Here is a 13,716-nt window from a genome sequence, read left to right on the forward strand (position 1 = left end):
CCCTCCCTCCCTCCCTTCCTTCCTCCCTCCCTCCCTTCCTTCCTTCCTTCCTTTTCCCTTCCTTCCTGTCACGTTCTATCTGGGGTTTTCGGGTTTTTGGATTTAGTTTAAGTAGTTTCTGGTTCATTTCGTCTGATTCATTCGTGTTGTTTTCCCTGCGCCTGCCTTTTTCTCAGTCTCGTTAGTTTTATCTCGTCCACCTGTTGTCCGTGTGCCCCTGCTCCTCTCGTGTTAGCCAATCCGGTTCCCCTGCCTCCCGTCCCCGTCCAGCTGTAGTGTGTTTTCAGTAATTAGTCTTCACGCATTTAAACCACCGTCCCTCTATTGCTTTTGTCGGATTATTGTACCGAGTCACTTCGTGTTCCCTGTGCCTCTGAACTCGCCCTCCATTCTTCCCCCGTCGTCCCATTAAGTCTCGTGAGTTATATTCCGTTCCTCATTTATTTTGCTACTTTGTCAAGTTTTTGTCTTCTGCTTTTCCTGCCTTGTTTTATTAAAAGAGCATTTTTGTTTGAGCAAACCCTCTCCGTCCTCCTGCGTTTTTGAGTCCCTTTCCCTCCACCGCCTCACGTCGCCATGCCACGACGTGACACTTCCCTTCCATCCATTTTGAACTTTATTGGGATTACTGCAATTAAAAAAAAAAAAAAAGTTTGGTAATTTCCCATGCATTCTGCTTCCGCGATGCTGAGTGCACTTCCGCGATTGACCGGCATCCCCTCCGTTGTAGTTTTATTTCATTACGTAGCCGAAAATGGAAAGTGTTATTATTCGCATTATGAACATGCATGTCTTGTGAATCCATGAAGCAGATGCCCCATTCACGAAGACAAACTGTCGTCTATTGTCTTCTTCAGGTATGCTTTATGTTTACTGTCCACGTTTTGCAGTTTTTTTTCCTTTAATCGTTTTTCATTTAGTGCACTGCTGTGTCCTGTCCAGTTAGTGGGATTGTTTCCCTTTTTTTGAAGGGTTGTTCTTGGGGAGTTCCAATAGGGATAAAGACATTTTGTTTTATTGACTATATATTGTATATATGTGTGTATATATATGTTTATTTCTTTAGCAATGACAATGTTGTTTTGGTACAGATTGTTTGCTTTTAGAGCTGTTTTATTCTCTGAGGGAAGCAGATGCATCATTCATGAAGGCAAACGCTCGTCTATTGTCTTCAGTGTTGCAGAGGATAACCATCAATAAAAAAAAGAATTGTTGGATGTTTGCACAACCCTACATGCCCACATTGTTTACAAGTGCACACAATTTAAATGTTAATATTCAAATTCAAGTTCAGTCGACTAGGTTAGAGGCCGATGTTTCAAAAATAGGTGGTTTAGGTGGATCTAATGTCAGCAGCTAGGCTACATCTTTGTTATTGTGCTTAACGTAATGTTTAACATGAGTTTTTGTATGCTTCATCTTGACACAAATTGACCACAACTATTTATTGACAATAATTAATTGCATTTGTATACTGAAAATTAGCATTAGCGTACCTATTCAATAATGCTAGTTGCGACAGGGCTCTCGCTGACAAGGTTTCCAAATGCTGGTGAATCCTCTGTGGGAAGCGCCACCCTTACTCATTTGTCTTATTAGATTTAGCGTTTTATGTACTTGAGCTGTTGTCTGTTTTACAATGTTTTTATTTGTACAGCACTTTAGTCGGCTGTGATTGTTTTAAAGTGCTGAACAAATAACTTTGGATTGGATTGGATAGTCAACATATTCAACTTGTCGTCATCTGCCGCCGCATTCATCTCCTCGGATTTCTCTCCTCCGATCTCATGTTTTTGGAGAATTTGGGAGAAAAAACAAAAACAAAAAAATCACCACCTTCACGCTAAAAAATCATTGTAATGCATTGCATTACTCTGTTTTGTAACTTTTACAGTATTACTATTTTTGTGTGTAATTTATTACACTAGCGCGTTACAGCAAAAAATGTTGCAGTACTTACATTACTTTTGTAATGCATTACTCCCAACACTGTCTATTGTTAGCTTGCTAGCTAGCTCTATGATCACAGTGATATGATCAGCTAAGACGCATGCAAAAAAAATCTAGTAATTTTGTGAAGTTGTTTTAATTTATTTGTGTTATTAGCAAATAACCATGCTGCTTACATATGGCGATCCATCTAGCGTGTCAGTGTTCACCACCACAGGAGGACTATTTCCCTGGAGGGAGAGAAAGACAAGGTGATGTACATGATATAACAGTATATGCCAGAAAGTCAAATACAAGGCAGCTCTCATCAGAATACCCATAATGTCTTCCGTCATAGCAATGGCAAATGGTCATTTGAGCTGCGAGTAGCACTTTCCCACTTTGATAAAGTTGTTGGTAAATGGACTTTCACTTATAGTGCTCGTCTACCTTCGGTAATCAATAGCGCTTTACCCAAACTAGTCATTTACCTACTGATGACGCATCAGGAGCAACTAGGGGTTCGGCATCTTGCTCAAAAACCCTTCTGCATGGTCACGATGGTCACGGGATTGTACTCACAGCCTCTCGGCTGGGAGACGACCACTCTACCACAGAGCTACGCCACCCCATTGTTTAACTCAAGGATAACGAGTAATATCTCATCGTGCTTGCTATTGTGTTTTCATGGCTGTTAGAGACATAATTCATGCTATTGCCTCAACTTTAAGTAGAGCATGTATTATTGATGCTGGAAGTGGCCATTCACGTTTTACCAACACAACATGGAGTGTATTATAGCTTAGTTCTTATCTTAGTCCTCATCTTATCTGGTTAATTAGATCAATAATATTGTTTTCTGTACCATTTTGCATTGTGACAGCGAGTGACAAGTTTCCAGCCTATGAATTTTTCACTTATACTATTCATCCAATCAGACGTAAGGACAGAAATGTTCCCTGCATATACACCCCGTGCTGGTTAGCCTGCTAGCAACAGTGCGGAGTTAAGAGACATCAAATGCTAACCCCTTTTCCTCGCGAAACGAACGAGCAGCGACACATCTACTCAACACGCCAAAGTAAAAAAGAAATGCGGTTCCTATAAGATGGAATGGCTGCCGGTGCATATGCAAATAGAAGAACAAGCGGTGAAAATGAGTGAGGTTTTTTTTTTTTTTTCTTTTTCACAACTTGTGGCTCGTTTATTGTCATGGTGGCAAGTGCAATAGACATCACACTGTCATGTCTAAAACATTTATTGCTCAAGATATGAAAAGTAATAACAAAATTGTTGAAAACGAACAGAAATAGTTGTGATTTGTTTGGCAACATTGTGCATTCTTCTGGCCGCCTGGCTTACCTGTATGCTTGCCTAGGTTCAAATACAATAAATATAACATTGCCACGGGTCTCTCTTTGAATCAATAAAACGATAAATTTATTTCCTCAGCAGTTTTAAAGTTCTTCAAACAAAAGTACTTCAATTAAAAGGCAAACATTACAGTGAAGAAACCGTGCGCTCTAATCTGCAATCAATCTCAATTGCCCCTGTGATGCAAACCCCAAGGCTCCAAGGGCCAGTATCATGGACCTCTCTCCCAGATTTAAAGGGGCATGAACATAAATGTCCACTGGGCAGTGAGCCAAAACAACCAATAAACAAATTACAAAAACTGAAATTTAAATTAATTTTGGATTTTGGGATCAAAATCAATAATTCCAAATGCTGTAACTTGGCTCCTACAAACATGGCAACCATAGATGAATCGTTCTCCTGTATTGGTCCTGGACGACGCTTTTCACCTCGGCTATGCCCTCATAAATGACAGGCTATGTGCCCAGAAGCACAGGGCCAGAAGCACAGTACTGGTCTTTACATATGTTTAAAAGTTGTTGGACATCATCAGGTCATGCTTTACCCTTCATTTCTTCCAAGCCGCCTTTCATCATCATTTCAGGGCTGCAGCTTGGCCCCTGGATATGCTCAGAGCCCCCCCTCCTTCTTTGCTCATTAATGACAGAATGTGAATCATGTGATATAGGTTACTTTAGGGGGGACATCAGATATGCACACGGTGACTCACTGTGTGCATGTCTGAAGTTGCTCACCTTGGTCCAATGCCTGCTCAGGGAATTTGTGTGAATGCTCAGGCACATTCAAAGTTAGAGGGAACATTGGCCTGAACTGACACAATTCAGATTTTTTTTCACTCCTATCTGATCTGTATCTGATCTTTTGATGGCAGTGTGAACGACACATATCTGATTTTTTCAAATGTGACTAAGGCCACCTGGGTATGTGGTACAAAATCAAAGTTTTGGGCATGCGACTTCTGTCCGAAAGGCCAGGTCACATTCATCCCACTTGCTTGTTACAAACAAGTGACAAACGAAATGTTACATTGAAAATATTGTGTCTCCGGTATGACAGCCATTACGGCATCCAGTTTGGTACTTTGGTGAACACGAAGGTTAAGCGCACCCACTGTGTGTGACATCACAATGCCTTCTGCGCATGTGGGAGTTTTGGGATTCACACACAGGTCACATACATGTTGCATTTATTTGGAAATGTGAATGACCTCATGAAAACTTCCATCCTTTCTTTCAGTCTTTGTTGAATCGTCGTCTTGTTCACTCACCTGTCTTTGTAGCTCTATAATTGTATAATTATGCAGAGATGTAGGCTACTATACCATTGGTTCTCAAATAGGGATATGTGAAGGCAAATTTTAGCAAGGTCTCTACAGATAAGCAAATTTAATTAAGCAAGTTTTATTCCTATGACATTCTAGTTTTCAAATTAGGAGCACATTAATTGGAACTTTATTTACCATCTAAATTGTGTTATAATGGCTCCTTTGTGAAGCACTGCGGGCTTTTATTTTGTTAAGTTTTACACAGATGCACAGTCATTTTATGGCAGATGAGGCAAAACTAAACGGAATTTGTTACTGTCAGAGAAATCTCTAAAAGAAGACTAGGACAAGCCTAGCTGCTCAGCAGCAAAAAGAGTAACTCAGACCAGCCAAGATTGACTTTTCTCTGCCCAGGCAAAGGGAAAAAAGCTTGGCGTACGAACTCATGCGTTGCCAATAGCACTTATTCGTTGCTCAAGCGTCCCCGCCTGCTTTTTATTCATTCAGCAAAGCAATGCACATTACAAGACACAACAAAAGAGCCAGCCGGGCGCCATCGACAGCTGGGCCAAGGTCCCGGCTCACACTTTTCTGCGTCAACAGCTCTATCTAAGGACTGGGTCGAAATTAACTAGGATTGCATACAGTAGATGGATGACAATGCACACTATTCTAGACAAGAAATAAGCACATAATGATCACAATCTAATATATGATTCCCTTCACAGTTACATGATTTATTGTCTGGAGTTGCTTAATTATAGTTTACCTAGTCGTACCATTAAAAATAAAGATCTGAATTTTAATAAATTAGACACAGATGGAACCTTTAAGCTGTTTACTATAATATTTTTAAAAGGGTTCCAATTGAGGATGTTTGAAAAGCTGTTTGCATTCTTTTTGGTCATAGTTTGTGGTGTATTATTGGTTTAAACCAGAGGTTTTCAAATAGGGACATGCGTGGAATTTTACTTTTCAAATTAAGAGCAAATTGATTGGGACATGAAGATATTTATTGCAAAGTTGTGATTCAGCAACTTCTTCGCAAAACAATGTATGCCTTTATTACTTTACTTTTACACAGGTGCACATTGCCCTTAGTGACAAAGTTTTTAAGCAAACATGTATTTTATTTGTAATTTATTTTATTTTCTGGACAGCGTGCAGTGACATTGATCACAGTGGAAAATATGGCTGCACCAGATTTAGAGAGTCGCCACCCTCCCTTTGTAGTCCATACATAAAACTGGAAGACACAAAGCAGGTTTCTGAGTCTATATATCAAGTAGTTCCAAATAACAACAAATCAGACTTGAATGCCACAGCATTTTGTTTAAGATGCTTTTTTTTTCATCCCCAATTTTTTTGTACGGAACTTAGCTGGGAAAAAAAAAAATGAAAAAATACATAAGTTTGAGAACAGCGGCACTATACTGCAGCTCTAGGCATTTACACAAAACACAATCTGGATTCATTACCTTGAGGGTTGCTGTTATCCTCGAGTTGATGCTAACATTTTTAATCTAGCAAGCCCTACATAAATGATAAATATAAGTCTCCTACCGCCTCTACCATTGAGGCAGTGCTTGTGCATAAAATCCGCATGTACAGAACCTATGTCCAGTCAGCTGCGCTGCGTAACTGTGAAGGAAATCATATATTAGTCTAGAATAGTGTGCATTGCTATCCATGTGTGCAGTCCTAGTTCATCTTGCCCCAGTTCTTAGATAAAGCTGTTGACGCAGGAAAGTCTGAGCTGGGACCTTGGCCCAGCTGTTGGTGGCACCCGACTGGCTGTTTTTGTTATGTCTTGTAATGTGTGCAATGCTTTGCTGAATTAATAAAAACCAGGCAGGGGCGCTTGGGCGTTGAATTAGCGTTGGAGAACGCACAAGTTCATTTGTCCAAGCTTTTTCCCTATATATGGTATAGAAAAGTCAATCTTGGCTGGTCTGAGTTACTCTTTTTGCTGCTTAGCAGCTAGGCTTGTCCTAGTCTTCTTTTAGAGATTTCTCTGACAGTAACATTACCGTAAGACAAATTCATCCTTATTTATTAGCCAATAAGAAATCATGACTATAGCCTGTAAAATTAATAATGTATGTATGCATTTTTATGCTCATACCAATATGTGATGTCATGTCTACATACATATAGATCACCATCATCAATCAATCACCTAATGGGAGTCAAACCTCTCCGCCTCAATTTGGAAAACTCAAAGGGTGCATCAGAGAGGTGAGTTAAGACAACGGCGCACCTCAATGTTGGAAGGCCCATTCAACATTTAGCAAGTTTAATGTTTTCATTTCAAATACCCAATAAATTACTGTTAACAATCAAGCATAAAAGCATCATGGCAAACACAAAATGTTTCTACTTAGTACAGGTGCAACAGATTTTTTTTTCCTATTTACTTGAACCCATTTTATTAATAGTTGTGCCAGGCCAGTTAGGTCATGTTCTAGAGACAGTATGATAAATGTAATTTCCTTGGAACATTATAGAAGTGTGCATTCCAAATTGTGAACACAGAGCTATAGAGAAAAGCGTGTCTCTATAGCTGTTTTATAATCACTGTAAAAAATCATAAAATTTTTCAACAATATAAAATAGAAACAAAAAATCATCGAGTAAAAAGGTTCTGAAATGAACCATTTTTAATGATTGATTTATCATTTTTGGACCTATCTAGGGCTGGGTGAAAAACTTTGATACAGAGTCAAAGCCATAGTCGTGGGGAAAAAAAAAGACTCTCTTGACTTAAAGCTCCATTGCTTGTCTTGGTGCACCACCTAGTAGTCAAATGGTTAGTGTTCTTGCACAGACAAGTTCAAAGATGTTTCGGTTTTTAATAAATGGACGGAAATTATATCTTGAGTTTTTTTTTCCCTGATTCATTGATTTATCGACAGAATAATTTGCCACATTGATCAATTATTAAAATAACCTTTATTTGCAATTAGTTGCAGTGCTTATTTAGCTTTGCTCTCTGCAGTTAGGCTGAAATTGCAAATAAGCAACTGTTTAACTGGTGAATACATTAAAAATACAGATATTATGTGAATTAGGTTGTGTATATTTTTGTAAAAAGAAAACATACAATATTACTTTATATTGCTATGAAAATGTATTTATAAAAATAAAAGGTGATGACCCATTAGACCCTGATGCCTTCTCAACCACTATATATACAAATACTTTTTTGGTACAATTCCATATATGACTACAAATTTAAGAGCTTATACAACTTTCACTACCATCAATAGACAAATAATTCTTCGTAACAAGAATAACAAACCTACCCATGTACAGAAGGATGCAGGCGTTTCTTGGTTTTCTGTACATTGCTGAGGAGCTGGCAGCCCATCTTTTTTATCATACCACACAGTCATGAATAGTGTGTCTTTGTTAAAAAGTTTCAAATAGTAGTTTAGTTAGGGAGTTAACAATGCCCACATCTCAGAAAGGACACGCTCCAGCCTTCAAGTGTAAGTATGAGGTGGCTGTTTTCAAAAACATGGTGTGAGCAAGCATTAATTCAAAGTCAGCGGATTCCATAACATTAGATTAAAGAAAAGGTATCTTCCACATCATTTTGATGAAACCATATTCCACTTAACAGCTGTTTATCAACAACATCAGCCTTGTACGACTTGCTCACACAGGGTTTTGGGCTTAACATACACTTCAATGAGCTTGACCCAATTAATGTCTTCCTCTTCCTTGCTGTCTCATAACTGTCAAGAGCTCATCTCCATCTCTCAAAAAACAACTTGAGCTTTGCAAATTTCCCATCCCTGATATACCTTGGCTATTATCAGAGTCGTCGTTGTCTTGTCAGAAGTCAACCATCCAACTCATTCTTAGATGGGGAAAAAAAAAAAGACTAATCGATGACGTCCTCCATCATCCAAATCAGCAAATTGTGATAGCGTTGTCCATATGCTGCTGGTTCTGGGTGAAAAATGCGGTTCATGTTTTCTGCTGCTATACTGTACTTCCCTCCTCCCCTCCTGTGGCGCTGAGGCAAAGAGGAGCAAGCAGGGAAGTTTGATGGTAATAACTTGGCTCTCTCTCCATATAATGGCCACTGTGGTGATGTGACGGGGGAGGAATTATGCTGTGGCTGTACTCTGAAGGACGAGCAGCTGAAACTGACTGATTATGATAAACATCGATTCGTCCTACTTTAAGGAGGTGTCAGAAACGCAGAGGGAAAAATAAAAGCTCAATGTAAAAAATGCACAGGGGTGCATTCAAAATTTCTGTTTTTTACCTTTATAAAAATGTTTTTGTGTTACTGTAAATAAATCCAGTATACAGCATACTACATCATTATACTGTAGGTCTAGAAGGAAGACTTGTGCTGCAGCCATCCAGTGTTTTTGGCATTCAGGTATCCTACAGATAAATCAAATTCGAGTATTGAGTATTTGAATGAAAATTTTAAAAATATTTATTTTTGTGTGAAATGCATCCATCCTTTATCTTGACCTCTTATCCTTACAAGGGTTGCTAGTGTGCTGGACCCTATCCCAGCTATTTTTGGGCAATCCGTGGGGCACACCATGAACCGGTTGCCAGCCAATCGCAGAGCACACATAAATGAACAACCATTCACACTCACAAATAGGGCTGCACGATTAATTGAATTTTATTCGTGATCCCGATATTGGCTGCTACGATTATTTAAGATGATAATTGGCTATGTAGTACTGTACAGTATGAATCAAATCAAGCACTTTCAGTCATCCTACCACCAGGGGCCAAACGCAAGGAACTTCGTTAAGTTTCGGGCAAAAAGCATGGCGGAGGAGTTCTCCGGTGAATATTGTAAACCTCTGGTGAGCCCACACACAGAGGTGAGCAGTCTGGGGGGGGGAAGCTTGGAAGAATTTCAGACATTTGAATCTACTAGTGCCGTTTGTATGCTGTAGAGTCCATTTACCTGAATGGGAGAATATCGGCCGACTGCAAGGAAAGCCGCATGTAGCAAGTGCTGCAAAACGCATGACGGCGAGATTCCGCACGTCTTCTTTCATGTCAAGAGTAGGACACGATGGCAATGCTGAATTTGGTTTTGCTGGCACGCTAGGGAGACATCAGGTTTCAATCCCACCTTTAGATGATTATGTTTCCCACATGTTTGCATGCTAAAATTCTCTGCTTTTCTCAGCCCCTAATATACCGTACTAGCTGTCAATTGGGACCCATTTGAAAAATCCTATCTCTCCATACTCACTTGTGTGATTCTGGCTCTTTTCTGGCACCATTGTGAGAATGTTTGGCAAAAATTGGAAAAAATTGGATTTGAAATTACCAAAAATGACATTTTGACTGCTAACTCCTAACTCACTTCTTGTACTATTTTTTTTATTTTATTTTTTTCTTGCAAATCAACTTTAAGGCTGTTGTAGGTTTTGTTACAGGCTGGTTGTAGTATGTGCTTGGTTCAAAGTAGGCTTCAAATTTCATCTTGTAAACCGGGGGCCCACTGTATATAAAAAATGAAATACAGTGATCCTCGCTACTTTATGCTTCACGGATCGCGCCCTCAGTGCATCGAAGATTTTTTTTTTTTTTTGTGGGGTGGGGGATTTTATTGCGGAGAGACATGCCAGATAGGCAAGTTATCTATCTAATGCACTTCTCACTTGCACCTTGGAAGTCTAACTACTACTGTCTTATACATATTTACTTTAATCTTAAATGATTAAACCTTATACAGTAAATGTACTGGTATGCCTCTATTTTCCATGTCTTCCGTGTCTAGTCACGTGCCTATACGTTTAGCACTTCCTCGGACGTCCAACTAGAGCGAGTAAGAAGGAAGCTTACCGAACATGATTAAAACGCACAGTTTACACTTTAAATTCCAATTTATTACAAAAGGCAAGAGGATCCAAAAGCTTGCTTTTGTCTCCTGTGTCTCTCCTGTAACCACCTGTGTGCGCTTAGCTCAGCACACATGCACACGTTACGAACGTGCAAGTAAGCACATTGATGGACAGCTTGGTCTCTGGGATCTGATCACGTGACTCGTAGGCGTGCCGAGAGCAAATGCATAGATACATCTGTGTGCCTACATAGACAGCAAAGCTTTGGAAATTTGACTTTTACCTAGATTTTCTTTTGGAATAAATTGAAATTTCAAATATATTGTTATGATCAAAGAGGCTTCACTTTAATTCAATGTCCAGGCAGGTGCTCGCGAGAGTTCAAAAGATGGAAAGTGGTAGCTGCTTTACAGTTAGTGTATAAGGTTTAATATTTAAGGTTTAAGTAAATATGTGTACAGTACTGCAGTTATTTGTCTTAAATAATATGCATAGAATAGACTTTTTCACATTTACAAAGTAAAAACAATTTTCGTGTGCTATATCGTGGTTTTCACTTATCAAGGGGGGGGGGGGGTTCCGATCCCAATTAACCGCAAAAAACGAGGTATCACTGTATTACGAAAATGAGGCGTTTCTGTAAATACTAATTTAAGTTGTTGGGTTTTTTTTTAATTCAGCACCACTCAAGGAAGATTGATCTGTCTTTGTTTCACACAGGTGTGCATTTTTATACCGTATTCTTACTTACAACGATTACTGTGACTAGCTAGAGGGCGGATGTCAGTTGGCTGTTAGCAGCCAGTGCCTGTTGCAGCTAACAGAAGTTTGAGTTGACTGATGTTGTTAAAGCATTATTTTCAATAAAAGAAGCAAGCAGGCTGAACTAATGTCAGAGTACAGTCTTGTTCACATGCAGGAATATTACTAAAACAGAGAGGAAAGCTCCTCCACTTTACCTTTCCAATTATTTCAGCTTTCTAAGTACAGCCCTTCTCTACCACTTTACCTTTCCAATTATGTCAGCTTTCTAAGTACAGCCCTTCTCTATCTGTCTCCTGTCATTCATCCAGTGTGAGTAGCTCTCACCCCCTCCCTCTCCGTTCTTATGCATAGTTATGGCCTTCCTTTCCCAGCAGACCTGGACTACTGCCGCAGTGTAATTACACTGAAACTGCAGGGACATCTTGAAACATTTTTTAAAGAAAAGGAAGGAGGATAAAGAAAATGAAGTTAGACAGCAGATGGTGGACGACAAAAGTGCAGAGCGGAGAGGGGACGGTATGATTGAGATCTCTTGAGGGAAATGCTATTGAAGCCAGGAATTAAAGTTGTATGTCAAATACATCTGTAAGAGGTTTACAGACTTTGAGCTTGACTTGCGAAAAAAAAAAAACCCAAAAAACAAAAAAAAACAAAGAACCAAAGTAAATTTGCATCCCTTTCATTAAAAATGACAGTGCAAGATAAGAAATGCTGCCTACTGGTTTTCTCAACCAGCTCTATTAGCATGGCATGTTTAATCAAACAAAACACGTATGAACTGTTAAAAGATTAACTAAGTCACATCCACAGGTGCGGCCGATGCAGACCGGTACCAATTGATCCATGGACCACTACTGTAAAATATAAAGGCAAAATAAAGGCAAACAATAATTGTAGTGTTTTCAACCTGAGTCTTGGTGACACTTGAACATTGACATTTGAAATTAAAGCTGCCAACAGGTCTTCATTATGTGGTTTAGCTTGATGTCACCAACTTGTTATTTTTATTTTTGTTTTATTTTTTTATTTGACAACTTTATTATTTGCTCGATAGTGGTATGTAGTCTGCTCGGGGAAGTGAACAGAATAAGAATTTCAATGTGTTGTATTACTATGCATATGACAGTAAAACGCTTAAATTGTGTGATTGTGAATAAGATGGTAGCTAATGTTACTTCTTACCTTTAGTATGTTATACAGTGCTGCCTAGTATGTCTTTAGCTTGTTGGCATTTTCATTTGTGCCATACTCCTTTAGTATATGTTAGCATATGCAAAGGTTTGTGTTGATAAGTACTCATTTGCATCTAATTAACGGTTAGTATTGATATGCATTTTTTTTTTTATGTCAAGGTTTGCGATCTCTTTCCATTTTGGTTAAATAATAATAAATTGTGGTTTCATCAAAAGGTGGCGCAGTGGATCGCACGTCTGCCTCACAGTTCAAAGGTCCCGGTTCAAAGATGCCTGGCTTCGGCCTTCCTGTATGGAGTTTGCATGTTCTCCCCGAGCCTGTGTGGGTTCTCTCCAGGCACTCCGGGTTCCTCACACATTCATCACACAAAACATGCAAAGCAGGTGAATTGAACATACTAAATTGTCCTTAGGTGTGATTGGGTGTGTGAATGATTGTTCGTCTCTGTGTGCCCTGTGATTGGCTGGCAACCAGTTCAGGGTGTCCCCCGCCTACTGCCTGAAACCAGCTGATAAAGGCGCCAGCAAGCCTGCGTGAATAAGCGGCTCTAGAAAATGGATGGATGGGTTCCATCAAAAGCGTCATTTTGAAGCTAAACTGGATGTTTGCATGAGCCATTTCTCCTCTTACTTATTTAGCCAAAGTATTACAGTGTTTTCTGAGAGAGAGCCTCCTACCTGAAAATCAATGAGGCCTGGAGTGCTGGCGAGTCCTGCGCCATTAATGCAATAAAGCGACAGACTGAAGACACCACCTCCATACTAACACGACCACGCGAGTACTATACCAGCTGCAACGGTGCCCACGCGCATAGTGCAATGCATCGCAGAGGCAGAGCCTTATTCGCCAAACCATTGTGAGAAGTTAAGCTCGTCCTTGTAAAAGTTGACTTTTTGGGTTTTTAAAAGTGATGTGAGAGTTTCATGGGGGCAGGAGATTAACGCCACCTGTCTGGTGATGACAAGTATATTCAGAGACAATTGTGTAATGGAGGGCATATGGCGGTATACGGCGTATACCCCATTTATTTAGAGTACGCATTGCATATGCTCACTTCTAAACTACTGGCACATTTAGAAAAGTGATTTTGGCACCAATAGTTTACTGTGCGAGTAAGCTAAATGCTAGCTAACTTAGCTAGATGCCGTGAGAGTAGCCATAGCAATCGAATCACAGCTTCCTCCCTGCAGCTTTTGACGGTTTGATGAAAGGGCCGAGCAGGATTTCGCTTGATGCTGTATGGCTGCGGCTCTGCTAAACTTATATAAAATTATGTCAATGTCTATGACGTGTGTTTGTCATTAGACAAGTTACTTAGCATTAGGTAACCAGAGAGAGCAAGAGAGA

The 13,716-nt window shown here is 39.6% G+C and overlaps 1 protein-coding gene across 4 annotated transcripts in view; it reads right to left on the reverse strand.

Annotated features, from left to right (window-relative positions):
• The window catches only part of dlg4a (discs, large homolog 4a (Drosophila)), a 174,325-nt gene that overhangs the window by 42,706 nt on the left and 117,903 nt on the right, over positions 1 to 13,716 (reverse strand). For all 4 annotated transcript variants that reach the window (XM_088440748.1, XM_088440745.1, XM_088440747.1 and 1 more), the window contains one exon: positions 2,127 to 2,180. In XM_088440748.1, the coding sequence (XP_088296874.1) occupies positions 2,127 to 2,180 (54 nt within the window). The remainder of the gene's footprint in view (positions 1 to 2,126; positions 2,181 to 13,716) is intronic.

Source organism: Hippichthys cyanospilos, chromosome 18, assembly GCF_059441005.1.
Source record: "Hippichthys cyanospilos isolate Australia breed blue-spotted pipefish chromosome 18, RoL_Hcya_1.0, whole genome shotgun sequence".
Lineage (NCBI taxonomy): Eukaryota > Metazoa > Chordata > Actinopteri > Syngnathiformes > Syngnathidae > Hippichthys > Hippichthys cyanospilos.